The 16,438-nt window shown below is 38.4% G+C and overlaps 1 protein-coding gene across 2 annotated transcripts in view; it reads left to right on the top strand.

Moving 5' to 3' along the window:
- The window catches only part of gnpat (glyceronephosphate O-acyltransferase), a 32,406-nt gene that overhangs the window by 9,649 nt on the left and 6,319 nt on the right, over positions 1–16,438 (top strand). The window contains exons 7-13 of one of the 2 annotated variants that reach the window (XR_012396306.1): positions 3,187–3,338; positions 6,612–6,742; positions 8,143–8,366; positions 9,323–9,574; positions 9,652–11,990; positions 12,680–13,281; positions 14,429–14,528. Coding sequence is in view for 1 of the 2 variants with exons in the window: in XM_002665648.8 (XP_002665694.2) it covers positions 3,187–3,338; positions 6,612–6,742; positions 8,143–8,366; positions 9,323–9,574; positions 9,652–9,731; positions 13,141–13,281; positions 14,429–14,528 (1,080 nt within the window). In the remaining variant the exon portion in view is untranslated. The remainder of the gene's footprint in view (positions 1–3,186; positions 3,339–6,611; positions 6,743–8,142; positions 8,367–9,322; positions 9,575–9,651; positions 11,991–12,679; positions 13,282–14,428; positions 14,529–16,438) is intronic. The other variant, XM_002665648.8, reaches the window with a different exon arrangement.

Here is a 16,438-nt window from a genome sequence, read left to right as displayed (position 1 = left end):
GCACTCAGGTAATCATTATTAGCATGATGCTAATTGTTATTGGCATAAAGTTAATCGTTTTTAGCATGTATCAAGAAAGAATGTCCCATCGGCTAGCATGAGTCAGACAAGCCAATACCCTGGGGCCGCTTAAGTTAAAACATAGCCTACTTAAAAGGGAAATGAAGCACTCAGTCAAATTTACCTTATTTTGTACATTGGATTCCACTTTAATGTAAGTATAATAAACAAACTTAATTAATGTAACCATTTAACAGAAAACAGCATGTTTTACTATAGATTTTAGACCTAGGGCGCAGCCATCTTGGAATGTTGCTGTGTCTGACGTCACGGGGTTGATTCCGTTCCCTCAGCTGTACAGATACAGTGGAAGTAAGGGAGACTATTAAATCTAATTTAACCCAGTGCGTGAAGTTGTGGACATGTAGCTGCTGCAAATACAAGCATCAGGTGTGCGTCTAATACAAAAGTATAGATATTTATTCTATTTTTCTTTTTTCCACTTTTAATTACCGATCATTTGATGCGCTTTGGTCCACTCTCTGTGTTACACTGACTGACTGCCTGTCTGGGTTTCCACCATGATTGTAATGGACTAAACACAGAGCATGGATAACCTAATTTAACCCAGTGCATGAAGTTGTGGACGAGCATCACAGAGCTGGTACAAATACAACAAATACAAGCATTTAAGCATTTAAGTGTTTCTTAATTTCTTTTGTCTATTGTTTCTTTTGTTTCGTTTGATGTGCTGTGGTCCACTCTCTCACACTGCTCCACTGCTCCAGCGCTGGCTGACGAGGAGATTTACATTCAGACTAATGCAACAATTAAAATCAAACATGACTTCACACTTTACTAAGTCACGTCTTTGTGGTAGAGCTGCACGATTCTGGCTAAAATGAGAATCGCGATTTTTTTTTTTTTTTTTTGCTTAAAATAAAGATCACGATTTTCTCACGATTCTGTAGATGTAAAATAAAGGTAAAAACAAACATTTGGCACAACCTCGATAATAAAAATATTATGTGTAGGTCTACTGGTTTCTATAAATAATTCTATTCTATATTAATTTATTCTTACAACAATTCTGATGTCGAATTATTATGTTTGAGATATATGCTTGCAATCTGTCATATAAGACAATTTAATTCATTGGTAAAATCAGGCATTTGCCATTATCAGATTATATTCAACAATATGTAGGCTGGAGTAGTTATACTGACATTGTGAACATTTATTTTCATGCACAACTGTGGGTTCGCTATGAAAGAAAAAACATATCAAATGCTTGTTGTAATCATGACTCTAAAATGCGATATGATCATTTAAATGAAGCGCACACTTTCGGTTTCATTTTGACGGCTAAGTGCTAGTTCATACTTCGCACGCGGCTCCCAAACGATCACTCTGTGCGACAAACTAAATATTATTTACAACTGTATTACCTGTTACTCGCAACATATGCAGGTTCTGTTCACTAAAGTAGACGCGCGCGCATTTATCACTAAGTAAGGCGCACGAGCCCGCCCTCTCTGTGATAACAGCTGACGGTCAGCAGCTCACGTCACGTGTGATTTTCCCGATTGCGAAAACATCATATTAAAACAGAAATGACATTTTTGGTGAATTATACAACCCAAGCTCATTCTGAAAATGTAGTCCCGCGGACGTTTCTGGAGATAGCGGAATACGTCCCGGGAGGTACGTACGGCTGCATTTAATTTTTTCAAGCGAACACTGCGGCGCGGTGTGACGCTGTTCCCTTTCGCGCTTGCTGGCTGGCCAGCTGACCGCTTACCTCCTTGTGGAGGGCTTTCCCGCTGCAACCCGTTTGTCCACTCAGCTCACCTTGTACGTCGGCAGGCTTGAGATGCAGAGAGGAGTTGACCACGGCGATCGGTTTCGAGTCCGGGGAAGAGCGGTTCCAGCAATCAGGTAAGACAAAAACAGAATCCCAAAAATTAAGTGAACAAGTTTCGTAACAGGGTGAGAACGCGGTGAAATCCGAAAACGCGGTAGAAAAAAAAATCAGGGCTTTTCTTTTTTTGGACGGCTTTTGTAAACTGTTGCTCTGGTTTAGGGAAGCGAGCGGGCGGGCGGGTCAATCTGTAAAATTGGTTGGGTTCAGGGAAGGAGGAGGGCGGGTCGGCCGATTGGCCGGTCGCGAAGTCAATCATTCGGACAGCGGACTCTGGTGGGTTCACGCGAGAACAGCGCGGGCGCAAACTGCACTCGCGAGAGGCGTCTGAGACGCGGAAAAGCGCACAATAGCGGCCTCCCACGGATTCACAAAAACAAAAACTGCTGCCGTACGTACCTGCCGGGACGTATTCCGCGGTCTCCAGAAACGTCCGCGGGACTACGTTTCCACAATGAGCCTGGGTTGGAATTATACTTTATATGTGACTCATTCAACATCATTTGGAGGTGTCAATGTCACTGAGCAACATGTGTAAAACAATAAAAAGACTCGTGCAGCCGCCTTTTCTTCTCTCCTGAACTTGAAAATATGATTGGCAGAATCGTAGAAATGCTGGATTAAGATTGCCTAGAGGGTCGAATCGAGATTGCGATCTTTTAACGATTAATTGTGCCGCTCTAAGGAAAACATAATGAGACCCCTAAATAATTATGTAATTAATAAAATAAAATATCACATGGTGGGTGACAAATAGGTCAAGATTATTATTTTTTATTTATTTATTTATTTATTTTATTTATTTTTTATTTTTTGTTTATCACTTTCACACATTTCTGTGATATTTATTGTGTGTTTGATTGTGATAAAATGCTCTCTGCGGACTTCGGCATTTAATGTGCAGCGTCGAGGCTTTTCCCACACTTTTCTGCCTTTTTTTTTTAATTAATATTGCTGCACAAATAAATTCAAGGTGACAGTTCAACATTGTTTCGGGGTCCACAGTGCCTACGCACAGGAAGCGAGATGGCAGCTAAATGAAATTCCACAGGATTTCCGCAATTGGATCACAGTCCCGGAATGATATAAAGAGGCTCGGACTAATTTATGGCGCACAGGTTGAAAACGACAGCTGGAAGCCTGCAAAGCCTGACGTCGGCGGATCATCAATCACACACAACAAAAAAGCAAATTTAGATGAATGAGAGAAACGGCGTTTTGTGTCCGCTTCATCTCCCTCTCGCTTTCTTTCTGCTCTCCCTCAGGGCTGCTGAATATTGTGATGGAGCCGTTTTTTAAAGGGGAGCTGTTTGACGTCAATCTGGTTCCTGTCAGCATCAGCTACGAGAGGATCCTGGAGGAGTCTCTGTACGCCCGTGAGCTGCTCGGCGTCCCCAAACCCAAAGAGTCAACCTCTGTATGTTTGGCATTTTCCTGCATATTTCACTATTTTTGTGTGTTACTAGCAAAATATTCAAATTAAACTTGATTAAACTAGCAGCAAATAAACAAAAGAGAATGACATACACGATAAGCGTTTATTTTATTGTTTTGGGAAATCACTCCCTAAGGCTACATATCTACACTACCTGACAAAAGTCTTGTCGTTGGTCCCAGTTGTAAGAGCATCGAGTAATAACTTGACTTCTAGTTGTTCATTTTCAAACGTGTCAGGTAGACTTTTCAGGTGAATCATCTGTTGAACTGCATTCCGATCATCACAAATACTGCAGAAGACCTATTGGAACCTGCATGGACCAAGATTCACATAGAAATCAGTCAAGTTCGGTGAAGGAAAAAAATCATGGTTTGGAGTTACATTCAGTGTAGAGGTGATCTGCAGAGTGGGAACAGCCTGAGGTTTCAAGACATTTGTGCTGCCCATTATATTACAAACCACAGGAGAGGGCAAATTATCTAGCAGGATAGCGCTCCTTCTCATACTTCAGCCTCCACAGCAAAAGTTCCTGAAAGAAAGAAGGTCAAGGTGCTCCAGGATTGGCCAGCCCAGTCACCAGACATGAACAATATTGAGCAAGTCTGGGGTAAGATGAAGGAGGAGGCGTTGAAGATGAATCCAAAGAATCTTGATGAACTCTGGGAGTCCTGCAGGAACGCTTTCTTTGCCATTCCAGATGACTTTATTAATCAGTAATTTGAGTCGTTGCAGAGATGAATGGATGCAGTCCTCCAAGCTCATGAGTCATACACAATATTAGTTTGATAATACTTTATAATTACTACACACTATGAATATTTTTTAAGCATTAATTTAAGAATTCATTATCTGTTAGACATTAACTCTCCATAATAAACGTTAGTAAGCAGTTTATAACAGCAGCTACAAATGCTCTATTGTCTTATAAGCTGATGTATAACGTGTTTAATAATTGTGTTTTCATAATTTGTGAGTGATTGATTTTTCATAACCAAAATAAATGTTAAATTATTTACAAACCATTTGTATTTAAGAGTATTAAAATTAATGTTTATATATCTTATTATTTAGCATATAGTAATGGTTATATTGTATGTTAGTTAATGCTTTATTAACTCAACTTCATCCAGTTTTGTGACCTAATCTAAAGTGAGGACTATTTATGCTTCATTAATCGCTTATAAATGACAATTTGATTTGATTTGAAAGAAACCCTTAGCCTCTTTAAAAACATACAAACTAAATCTTAAACAAACAAAAAACCTCCCTATGCATCTTAACAACAAATATAAAATACTAACTGTTGTTGTATTTGCACTGTCTGTATTTTGTACTGTCTGGAGCCAGCACCTAAGCTTTTCACTCATCATAGCACACGTGCTGCTGATGATGTGACAATAAAAGTGATTTGATTTGATTAAAGGCTTAAGTATGAAATGAATAATAATCTTTGCATTCCTATATAATATAATAAAATAAAATTACTGTAAAAATTTGATAAACAAAAATGTAATAATTGAACAACATAATATGATGCAACATTGTAATGTTATTTAGCGATGTTTAAACTGTACAGTCATTTTATTTTAGTTAAGATTGAAAAGATTTATTTTTCATTTGATGCAGTTTCATTTTTGTATCTTCAAATTAATAGAAATAAAGTCATTTATGTTTTTATATTTTTTTGTCCAGTTTAGAATTATTGAACTGAGCCTTTAATTGTCATTTATAAGGGATTTATAAAGCATAAATAGTCCTCACTTTAGATTAGGTCACAAAACTGGATGAAGTTGAGTTATAAAAACATTTATTAACATAGAAATTGGTAACACTTTATAATAACTATACACTATAAACTAGTTATTAAGCATTAGCAAATAGTGAATTCATTATCTGTTAAGCATTAACTCTTATAAACTGCAGCTACAAATGCTCTATTCTTGACTTATAACCACATTTAAAATGTGCTTAATAATTGTTCTATCATACTTTGTTAATGATTTATTTTTCATGACTAATTTAAGTATTGCATTATTTACTAACTATTTGTATCTAAGAATATTTGGTGTTTTTTAAGATCATTCAGAATGAGTTAGTAAATGATTAACAAACTAGTCAAATTAACATTTATAGTTCTTATTATTCAGGCGTATAGTAATGGTTACTTTGTATGATAATAAATGCTTTATTAACTCAACTTCATCCAGTTTTGTGACCTAATTTAAAGTGAGGACTATTCATGTTTTATAATCCCTTATAAGTGATAATTAAAGGCTTAGTATGAAATGAACAATAATCTTTGCAATCCTATCTAAAAGGTAAAATCACTGTAAAATTTGGATAAAAAATAAAAAATAAAATAATTAAACAATATAATATGATGCAACGTTTCAATGTTATTTAGCGATGTTTAAACTGTACAGTCATTTTATTTTAGTTAAGATTGCTAAGATTTATTTGTCTTTTTATACAGTTTCATTTGTGTATCTTCGAATGAATAGAAATAAAGTCATTTATGTTTTTATTTTTAATTTTTTTGTCCAGTTTAGAATTATTGAACTGAGCCTTTAATTGTCATTTATAAGGGATTTATAAAGCATAAATAGTCCTCACTTTAGATTAGGTCACAAAACTGGATGAAGTTGAGTTAATAAAGCATTTATTAACATAGAAATTGGTAACACTTTATAACTACACACTATGGACCATTTATTAAGCATAAGCATATAGTGAATTCATCTGTTTACGACATTAACTCTACATTAATAAATGTCAGTAAGCAGTTTATAACTGCAGCTACAAATGCTCTATTCTTGACTTACAACCACATTTATAATGTGCTTAATAATTGTTCTTTCATACTTTGTTAATGATTTATTTTTTAATACTAAATTAAGTATTGTATAATATATTTTATGCATATATTATATGCTTATTTATTAAAATATAAATGAAAGGCATTTTAGTTAAAACTGTTATTATTAAACTAATATTTCACTCTCATCACTGCTGCCTACTAAAGACTAAAGATAACAAATGGACAAATTTATATTTATGTTTTCAGCATAAATGTTAGACCTAAACTGCATTTCGTTGCATTGTACTTGTACATGTGTAATGACAAAGTTTAATCTAATCTAATCTAAATATTAATACAGTTTATGTGATTCCTTCATGGTTGTTTTTTTTATCTTTTTTTTTTTCGAGGACATTGTATGATATAAAGAAATGTTGTGTTTTTGTTTGTGTCAGGGTCTGCTGAAGGCCCGGCGGGTGTTGAGTGAGGACTATGGCAGCATGCACGTGTACTTTGGTCAGCCAGTATCTGTGCGCAGTTTGGCAGAACGGAAAATAAACCGATCTCAATACAACCTGCTGCCCAGGTATGACACTGCATTCAGCCACGTTCTGCCGTAAAGGCCTTCATCATTCACACAGGGAATTAATTTTGCAGCAGAAAAACTTTTAAAATGTAAACGATGCTTGAGTGAGTCCCCTCACTTGTGCTGGGTTCGAAATTAAGTATTTTGCGCGAGTAGATTAAATGTCAATGTGAATGCATGAATAGAGCCAAATTATTTGCGCACAGCACAAATGATGTGGAATACACGACACGTTTGTCATAAACATGCAGAATTTGCCTCAATCCTATTTATCGTGTGGGCTCAGTAAACATTATCTTCCAGAAAGGAAATAAAAGGAGACCACGTTTTCCAAAATTTTGTCTATAAGGGCATGCCTGATTTTTTTCCAGATGTAATGTACCCGTTAACTCTGTCAGCCATAGTTTAAGAGTTGGAACTTCTTTTTTTTTTTTTTTTTTTTACAAAATAAAAGGATAAGCTTTTGGCAGAAAAACTGTTGTTGAACCTATGTGCGTTTCAACACTTCTTCAGAAACTTCAAATATAATAAATATAGGATCTGGATCAGTCAGAATGTCTAATGTGTCTGAAAAAAAAACTTGTAATATTTTGAGTGAGTAAATTTTCAATCACAGTGCCTTCAAGCTGAATCACTTTGTTCTGCTTTCTATATAACATTGATGTTGAATATCACACATGACTAAGGCCGTACTCACACTAGGTACGGTTGCCTCGAACCTGCCCAAAGCACGCTTGTCCCCCCTCCCGTCTCCCCCGATGGCCCGCGCTCACACCACAAATGGGCTTCGGCACGCTTACGTCATCGCTGCTGCGCTGTTCAGTGAGAAGCGCTCTCTCACTCAGCAGCACAGTGGAGATTTCTCTAGTTGTATCGTTTCAGTCATTTGATATGTCGTCAAATATTTCGCCAAACAGTCCTTAGGGATCCGGGCACACGCAGTCAGATATTTCGTCGAACAGATCCGCCACTTTTGACGCTCATAAACAATCATAAAGCTCTCGTGCTGCAGGAATGAGGAGGTTTGCTGAAGGTGCAGCTGTCGTGCAGTGAGGGGTTTGCGTCTTTAATAAACTACAGCAGTTTGCGTTCACTGAACAGTAAGAATGATTAATAAATCCATATGAAACAACCCCTTTAAAGTCACGTCTCACTTTCAGTTTCAGGCTTTGGCGTGTTTTGCACTCACACACAGGCGTACCACAAAGCCCAAGTGAACCGCGCTCAGGCCCACCTCTTCCAACCGGGCCAGGGCCGGCCAAGTGAACCGTGCTTGAGCCCGATTCAGCGCACTCACACTTCTTAAACTATCCGGGAAACGGGCCTGGGCACGGTACGGATGGCATAGTGTGAGTAGGCCCTAAGTGTTTTGTGTTTTTTTTTTTTTTTTTTTTTTTCAGGCATATTCCTCAGAAGCCCAGCACCGACACTCATGAGTTTCTAACTGACGCTGGGTTTCGTCTGGTGCGAATGCAGGAGGAGAACATGGTTTTGAAGCCCTGGGTTCTCATTGCCACACTGCTGCTCCACAACCCCGACGGCCTGGATCTGTCCTCCCTCACAGAACAGACAGACTGGCTCAGACACCTCGCACTGGCGTTTGGAGCCTTCCTGGACTGGCCTGGTAGGAGATCACTGTCACAACCATACACTACTTATGGAGAAACATTCTGCAGTCCTTTTTCTCTGGCTTTCTCGGATATTTCACCTGTACGCCAAAAATGGTGAATTATATCCCTGGCAATGTCTGACACCAGCGCATACACATTGTAATAGACCTTGCAGGCACGAAAGCTTGACAGGCGTAGCAACAGTAACTAAGTAGGGCGGGGCTTAGCAAAGGGTCAATTAAATTAAAGAATAAATTATTGAATAATTAAATTTGGGGAAAAATATCTCTAGTATACTATTAATATTAATATATTATATTTATATATTATATAACTATACTATTAATAGTTTTGTGTTTGGGGCAGAAAAAAAGAAATTGTGTCTCATCTTCTATCTGATTTGTGTTGAAAATGTTGTACATGTTCGCTGTTCTTTAGGAGCTTAGAATTTTTTATGTTCGTTCATTCATTTTCATTTCAGCCCCTTTATCAATCAGGGGTCGCCACAGCGGAATGAACCGCCAACTTATCTAGCATATGTTTTACGCAGCGGTTGCCCTTCCAGCTGCAACCCATCACTGGGAAACATCCATATACACTCATTCACACTCATACACTATGGACAATTTTGCCTTCCCAATTTACCTATACCACATGTCTTTGGACTAAAACTGGAGCACCTGGAGGAAACCCACACGAATACTGGGAGAACATGCAAACTCCACACAGAAACGCCAACTGACCTAGCTAAGGCTCAAACCAGCGACCTTTTTGCTGTGAGGCGAACGTGCTACCCACTGCGCCACCGTGCAGTCCATTGCCACATTGCAGCGATATTTTAAGCGCATTTGTTTACTTTAAATCACTATAATGATAAATCATTTGCCGTTTGTGTGAATAACATTGGTACATTGATAGCGTATTTTTTCATCATAATTATGTTTCTCCCTCTCACTCTTTCTTTCTGCAGATCACGAGTCCTGCACGGAAGTCATCCGCAGTAGTTTAGCTCTGCACAGACACCTGTTGAGTATTTCCGCAGGCCACGTTCAGCTGAGCGCCACAGACTCGCCGCAGGTCCAGATGAGCGCAGAAGAAGCCGTGTTTCACAGAGCGGTCGTCGTGCTCTCCTGCGCCTCCTACAGGAACCAGATCCTCCACGTGTTTTTGAGACCTGCTCTATTAGCCGTGGCCATGCAGAGCGCAAACTCCAGTAGAAAAGGTACCAAAGGGATGTTTTTCTTAAAGGTTTGCACTTGTTGAACTGATGGTTTACAATCATGGTGTTGTTTGTTCCAGATGACATCTACAACTGTTTCAGCTTCCTGAGGAACATGTTCTCCAATGAATTTATCCTGTGTCCTGGGGACTCGGTGCAGGTTAAGTTTTGAGATTGCAACTTTTTCAGTTGATACCAGTGTTTGACCGCTGTGCTGTAATAATATTGCTTACAAAGATTTCCCTAATAATATTCAGTTGTTCCCAAGTGGCAACCTCCCGCTCTCCCTCAGGAAGCCAATACGGAAGTAACTAAAACTGCAAATCATCCGAAATTCCGCTAGTCGTGGCCGCTCCTGGCTCCAAAACAGAGCAAATTTCAATTGAGCCCACTGTTAGAATGGCCAACTTTACAGCAGAAAAAAAGGTGTTTACAGCCTGGTACAAACAAAGATTTTGGTTCATACAGCTAATATTACCCTTCATGACAACTGTGAGGGGGTGAATTTTTTTATAACTCATCCGTTTCCTTTATATTAGGCTATATTAAGTTTGCATAATTAAGGGCGTGGCCACTTGAGTGACAGCTAGGTCTCGTTGGTCGCCGTCACGTCACCTCAGCTGAATCCTGCAGATTAGCCACTGAACTCGGCAAATTTATCGTATTTCTGTGTTGTTCTGTGCAGAGCTAAACTACTTTTGGACTTGTTTCCTACAATTATTAGATGGCATGGCATGCTAGGTGCACTTAATTGTGCTCACAAACCATTCACGTGGCCTCCGTTTCCCATGTGAGTAAAGTTATATACTCATAAACCATCTCTATACATTTATTTGTTTTATTTAAGATCATTTATCATTTATATTTATATTTAGAGCTGTAATGCACTCCAGAATCTGACGAATTGATTAGCTGTAGGCTCTAGAACAGTCATCTGAAGCGTTGTCATACAGTGTTATGCTGGATTTCATCAATAGTCTTACATTAACTAACACAGACTATATCTGAAGTGTTTGGAAGTAATTTGCGTTTTCCTCCTGTTGAAAAATGTCATAAGAACAATGTTTAGTGGCTCAATGTATTACAGCAGTGTTTTTAAAAGTCTAAACACTTTAATGATAAAGTATACAACCAAGCACATGTGGTCAGAACACAAACGAGTCACAGGTAATGAAGTATTAAGCGTTCTCCCAAAGTAAAGTGTGTTTTAACCAGGTCCAAGCTAAATGCCAGCAGGTGTCTGTAGCTCCGCTCACTCTCCGCCTCTTTGCCCTTGTTTGGTATTCCGCCGTGGGTGTGATGACGCGCGAACAAAATGGCGACGGTTGGCCGCGCCTACTTGTGGCTTCTTTTGTGCTCTTTAGAAACCTATGGGTGACGTCACGGATACTAGGTCCATATATTTTACAGTCTATGATTGTTCCTCATAAAGGGTGCCCCCAGGGTCTTAAAAGGTGTAGAAGCTAACAATTTTAGGCCCTTTAAAAGTATTAAAAAGTCTCAAATCCTATTTTACAAGGTATTAATTTTTAAATAATTTTTGATTGTACAGTTCATAAATTTAATTAGTGAATATTGGGATGCTGTGTAGTTTACGAAATGGATAAATCCTGCTAGATTTGACATCATGCTGCTGTTTACTGCGTTAACCAAGGCAACAATGTTATTTCTGCAGTTCTATAGGCGCCACCTGCTGGATTTGCGACTTTATTCAGTAAATGAACAATGTTTTTTAAGAATTAGTTTCTTACAGTCAGTATTTAGTAAATAAACTGTAAATGAAAATGTCGCCAATGCTAATGGTTGAAACCGAATGTGGCGATGAGATACTAAAATAACTCAACGGTTAACCAATTTCACTATAAACCGCACTTTAAAATGCCATAACCCTTATAACTTATAGGGAATCTAGGGATGCACCGATAGGGATTTTTTGGCTGATACCGATAACCGATAATTCTTCAGACTTGGAGGCCGATAGCCGATATGTATAGGCCGATAATTATAAATATTTCAAAATGATATATTTTTACAGCAAACTTCATAAAAGATTGAACTGCTCTTTTGAACTGAATAGAACTGAATCATTTCAAAATTGCAAGGGGATTATATAGACCTATATTCACGATTTCACCTAAATCAGCATGCAAAAAATAAACTATTTCCTTTTCTTCATAACAAACTAACATGCAACTTGACTGTTGCATAAAAATAAAAGGTTGTAATCAACAAGCAAGTTAAATATGTTTTGAATAAGATGAAAATGAGCTAAGGACTAAAACTAGCTCAAATGTTTTTCAATTACAAATATGTAATGTCCGAAAAAGCCTTTTTCAGAGGTGTTTTGACCGTTTTGAGCAACCGTACAAGTGAAAGTGAGTACAAGTACAAGTACAAGTGAGTTTGAAGGAATAAACAGGCTGTTTCTCAATATGCGTTCTTCAGCGGTCTTGCGTCCTCGTGTTCTCGTGTAACGTCATCATCAGCTGCCTAAGTTCAGTTCCAATACTCAAGACCGCAAGTATGGAGGACGCGTGAAACTTCCCGGATGTGTTCTTGATATCGAGGACGCACCGATGCAGACTTGAGCACCGAACTCGCTCTGGAAGTCCCAGAAGTCATTGCGACTGGATGTGGGAAGCGCAGCATTTTATTTAGATTTGTTATTAAACTTCAGAGACATCACTTCTGAAGTGATGAGTTTTAGAGTTTCTCTAAATGAAACGGTGAAAGTAAACATTACCATGAACATCTTAATAAAGGCATAAACACATTAAGGGTTGTTTGTTTGCTGAAATTCGTATTAAAATGTGTTGTATTTATATTGTGCAGAGTATATTTATAATGTTTTTATGCAAAGTATATATTTTGAAAAGGGGAAAAACAAAAAATCGCTGTATGAAGGCTGTAATGTTTAAATAATTTCCATTTAAAACGCATGAAGGTCACATGACCATCAGGAAGAACGCAGCATCCCATTTCCCAAAGGACGCGTTCTCTTCCCTCGCGGTCTCCCGAGTTCGTTCTTCCGAGGACACCTGGCAAGACCGCTCTCCACAAGAACACAAGTACGTTCTCTGCGTTCTTGGAATTGAGAAACAGCCACAGTGTGAGGATAGCTCCATTATGGTGCACTGGGCAAGTCTGAACATGTTCCGCCCTCGCGTGCGCGGCAGGCAGGTCTATACAATTACGTATTTTATAGGCTTAAAGATATCGGCCTAATTTACACATCGGATCGATAACGATAATCTTAAAAAAGCATTTATCGGCCGATAAATGATAACGATATGGCCGCCGATATATCGTGCATCCCTAAGGGAAACCAAAGTGCTCCAAAATGCCAGACCAGCTGTTGGTTATAGGAGGATTGCATTAAAGTTCCTAGCCCTTATAAAAGTGATTTTAGCATAATAGGTTCCCCTTTTAACCAAATTTATCTGGTTTTGAGGGTTGTAACAGAAAGTAACTAAAGTAATGAAGTTATGAGTAATAATTCTGCTTTGTGTAAAAAAAGTCCTGCATGTGCTACTTCTCTGATATTAATGCATGTATGTGTGTTTTTATAGGACTTTGAAGAAGCCTGTTATTTGCTGATGAAGCGTGGAGTGTTGCAGGTATTAGAGCATGAAATTGTGATGTCAGCGGACGGTCACAGCACCCTCGCTTTCCTGTGCACCGTCCTGGACCCCTTCCTTCAAGGATACCAGGTGATGCATTAACATGCGACATCAAAATGGAACATTCATAGTGTAAAATATTTTACACAGCCTCATTGGTCAGGACATGCAGATGGGATGGGTGTGACTTTTGACAGATTAGAAATAAGGTCATTCATTCATTCATTTTCCTTCGGCTTAGTCCCTTTATTTACATTTAGTCATTTAGCAGACGCTTTTATCCAAATCGACTTACAAATGAGGACAAGGAAGCAATTTACACAACTATAAGAGCAACAATGAATAAGTGCTGTAGGCAAGTTTCAGGTCTGTAAAGTCTAAGAAGGAAAGTATTAGTAAATATTTTTTCAATTGCAGATTAGGAAGGGAACTGGAGACTAAATAGTTGAGTTTTTAGTCGTTTCTTGAAGACAGCGAGTGACTCTGCTGTTCTGATGCAGTTAGGGAGTTCATTCCACCAACTGGGCAGATTGAATGCGAGAGTTCGGGAAAGTGATTTCTTCCCTCTTTGGGATGGAACCACGAAGCGACGTTCGTTTACAGAACGTAAGTTTCTGGAGGGCACATAGATCTGCAGAAGTGAGAGCAGATAAGAAGGGGCGCAGCCAGAAATCGCTTTGTAGGCAAACATCAGAGCTTTGAATTTGATGCGAGCAGCAACTGGCAGCCAGTGCAAACGGATGAGCAGCGGAGTGACATGTGCTCTTTTAGGTTCATTAAAGACCACTCGTGCTGCTGCGTTCTGGAGCAGCTGAAGAGGCTTGATAGAGTTAGCTGGAAGCCCCGCTAGTAGAGAGTTGCAGTAGTCCAGTTTGGAGAGAACAAGAGCTCTTGCGGCAAGCTGAAACTAGCAAACAAGTATTGCGCCGCGCCTTGCACCACATTGCGCCGGGTGTATGATAGGGCCCATTATGTTTTGTGAATACAGGCTCTGATTTGTTCAGCTTCTGGTATGGTTTTATTCGTTTTTCCTTATAGAGAGAAAAAAAACTCCGAAAAAAGAGGTTGGTGGAGTTACCCAAATGCCGGATTTGTCTCATAGGCTGCATATTAAATATCTCTTGTCTATAGAAATACTTAACTAGTCATTTCTGTATAATAGGCTTGTTTTTTTATATCTGTTTTCTTCCAGGACACGACTATTGAAGGTCATACTGATTTTGTGTTGTTTGTGTAGGTGGTTTGCCGCTATCTATGCGAGGAGACTAATGAAAACCTGACAGAGAAGGAGTTTATTCCCGGCGTGAGAGACTTCGCACTGAAACTCATATTAGGAGGTAACACTGGTTCACAACGGTTTAACTGTGAAAAGTCCACTCTGAAAAAAAAAAAACTGATGTAGTAATCTCATTAGCCCCTTTACACAGTGATACCGGTAAATATCCGGAAAATTTCCGCAATGACTTTACCGCTAAATTCAAAAAGGCGCTGTTCACACAGGCATGGACGTTACAGAATTTTTCTGGAAAAGACCGTTCACACGTCCATTCCAAAATAGCGGTAAATTCAGACATCATTAACCAGGGTCTCTGCAGATATCATAATGTCAAATTTAAGACCTTTTACGACCTTTTTTAGACCATTAAGTATTAAGTTTAAGATCTATATTGCAATATCAAAAACACGCGAAAGAAAATGTAAAAGCACAAAATTAGGGGTAAAATAAAGTTATTTAAATTGAACAGTACTAAAGTCAGGTTAAATGCACCATTAAACTACAGAAAAAACAAACATCTTAATGCAGATTTATACTGTCACCTGGCACCGCATCGCACAACTCACGAAACGGATTAAGGCTTTTATACTTGGCACGTTCACCATTGAGATATTTTTTTTAAATGACAGGGGGCGGTCCAAAAAAAACAAAGTCAAATCAGACGAATAAAAAGATAATCATTATCATTGAAGATGTTTTTGGGGGCCTCTTTTTTGTTGTTTTAACAAACTTATCACTCAGGTTTTTCCAAGCAGAAATGTAACTGTGATAGAAAATAGGTAAAAAGTTGATTAGGTATTATAACCTACTGTACCATTCACTCTTCAAATAAATCCCACTATCAATCCCATGTTATCACTAAAATAAAGTGAACTAGTGTCTGCTGTACAGTGTTTTGTAAAGTAGAGTAAAGTACTTCAATTACTCTGTTGTGGTAATACTATAGTTGCTATGGTAACACAACAAGTGTATTATAAACAAACTACCCAGTGCTTTAGTTTTTTTACAATATAGGGTATATTTTTCTACAATTCAACACACTTTACTGTAGTAAAACTACATTATTTCATTTTATCAGTTCACTATTCTTAATACTACAGTATGCTGAAGCATCTGAAGCACGAAAGGAGTCCGGAGCGAGAGCAGATCATTCGCACATGAGCAGCCAGTATTTTGAGAGCTCGCAAGCAGTTTTGTCCATGAACAAAGGAAACAGGCGCGTGAGCAGAGATTCGCTCTCTCGTATTACAGCGCTCCCGACTTATAAAACTGCGCTTGGGACATTTGTCAGTGAAATAACGGCATACTCTGCCAGCCGAAATCATGTCGCGCGCACTCAAAGTGAACTTCCGCAAACACATCGATGATGTTACATTCGCTGTGTGCATGGAGTTTAATATCAGAAAGCTGATTGGCTATTGCAAGTTGACCTTTTTTGTATTTGTAATACCACAAATTACAATTAGACTAGTGAAATAAAGAACTACAACACCCCAAAAACCTAGCAACAACAGCAAAAAGAATTTAAATGAGCATTAGATGTAGCGTTACATGGACATCGCAAAAATAAGACCTGTGCAAAAATATTTAAGACCTAGACCAGCAAATTTAAGACTTTTTAAAGCCATAAATTTATATTTTTTTACATTTTTTATTTGAGACTTTTTATTGTAAATATTTGACTACATTACAAACTCTGTGGATGGATCAGTATTGTGAACAACTTCGATGAAAACGTATAACGAAACTCTTTCGCATGTCGAGATGTACATGATACGTGTGTGTGTCATGGGCTACTCACGGGCTACTTCACGGGCACACATGACAGGTCAAGCAACTGAAGGAAGCAGATCTTAAAGGTAAACAAACAACGGCTTATCATAAGCACCTTATCGATAATTATTTACACAGCTGGCATTAAGAAGGAACATAGAAACGTGATCTGACTAACATCTAGCAGCTAAATGTGTC

The sequence above is a fragment of the Danio rerio genome, chromosome 20 (assembly GCF_049306965.1).
Source record: "Danio rerio strain Tuebingen ecotype United States chromosome 20, GRCz12tu, whole genome shotgun sequence".
Lineage (NCBI taxonomy): Eukaryota > Metazoa > Chordata > Actinopteri > Cypriniformes > Danionidae > Danio > Danio rerio.
The sequence above is the reverse complement of the archived record's forward strand: the minus strand, read 5'-3'. Positions and strand labels throughout refer to the sequence as shown.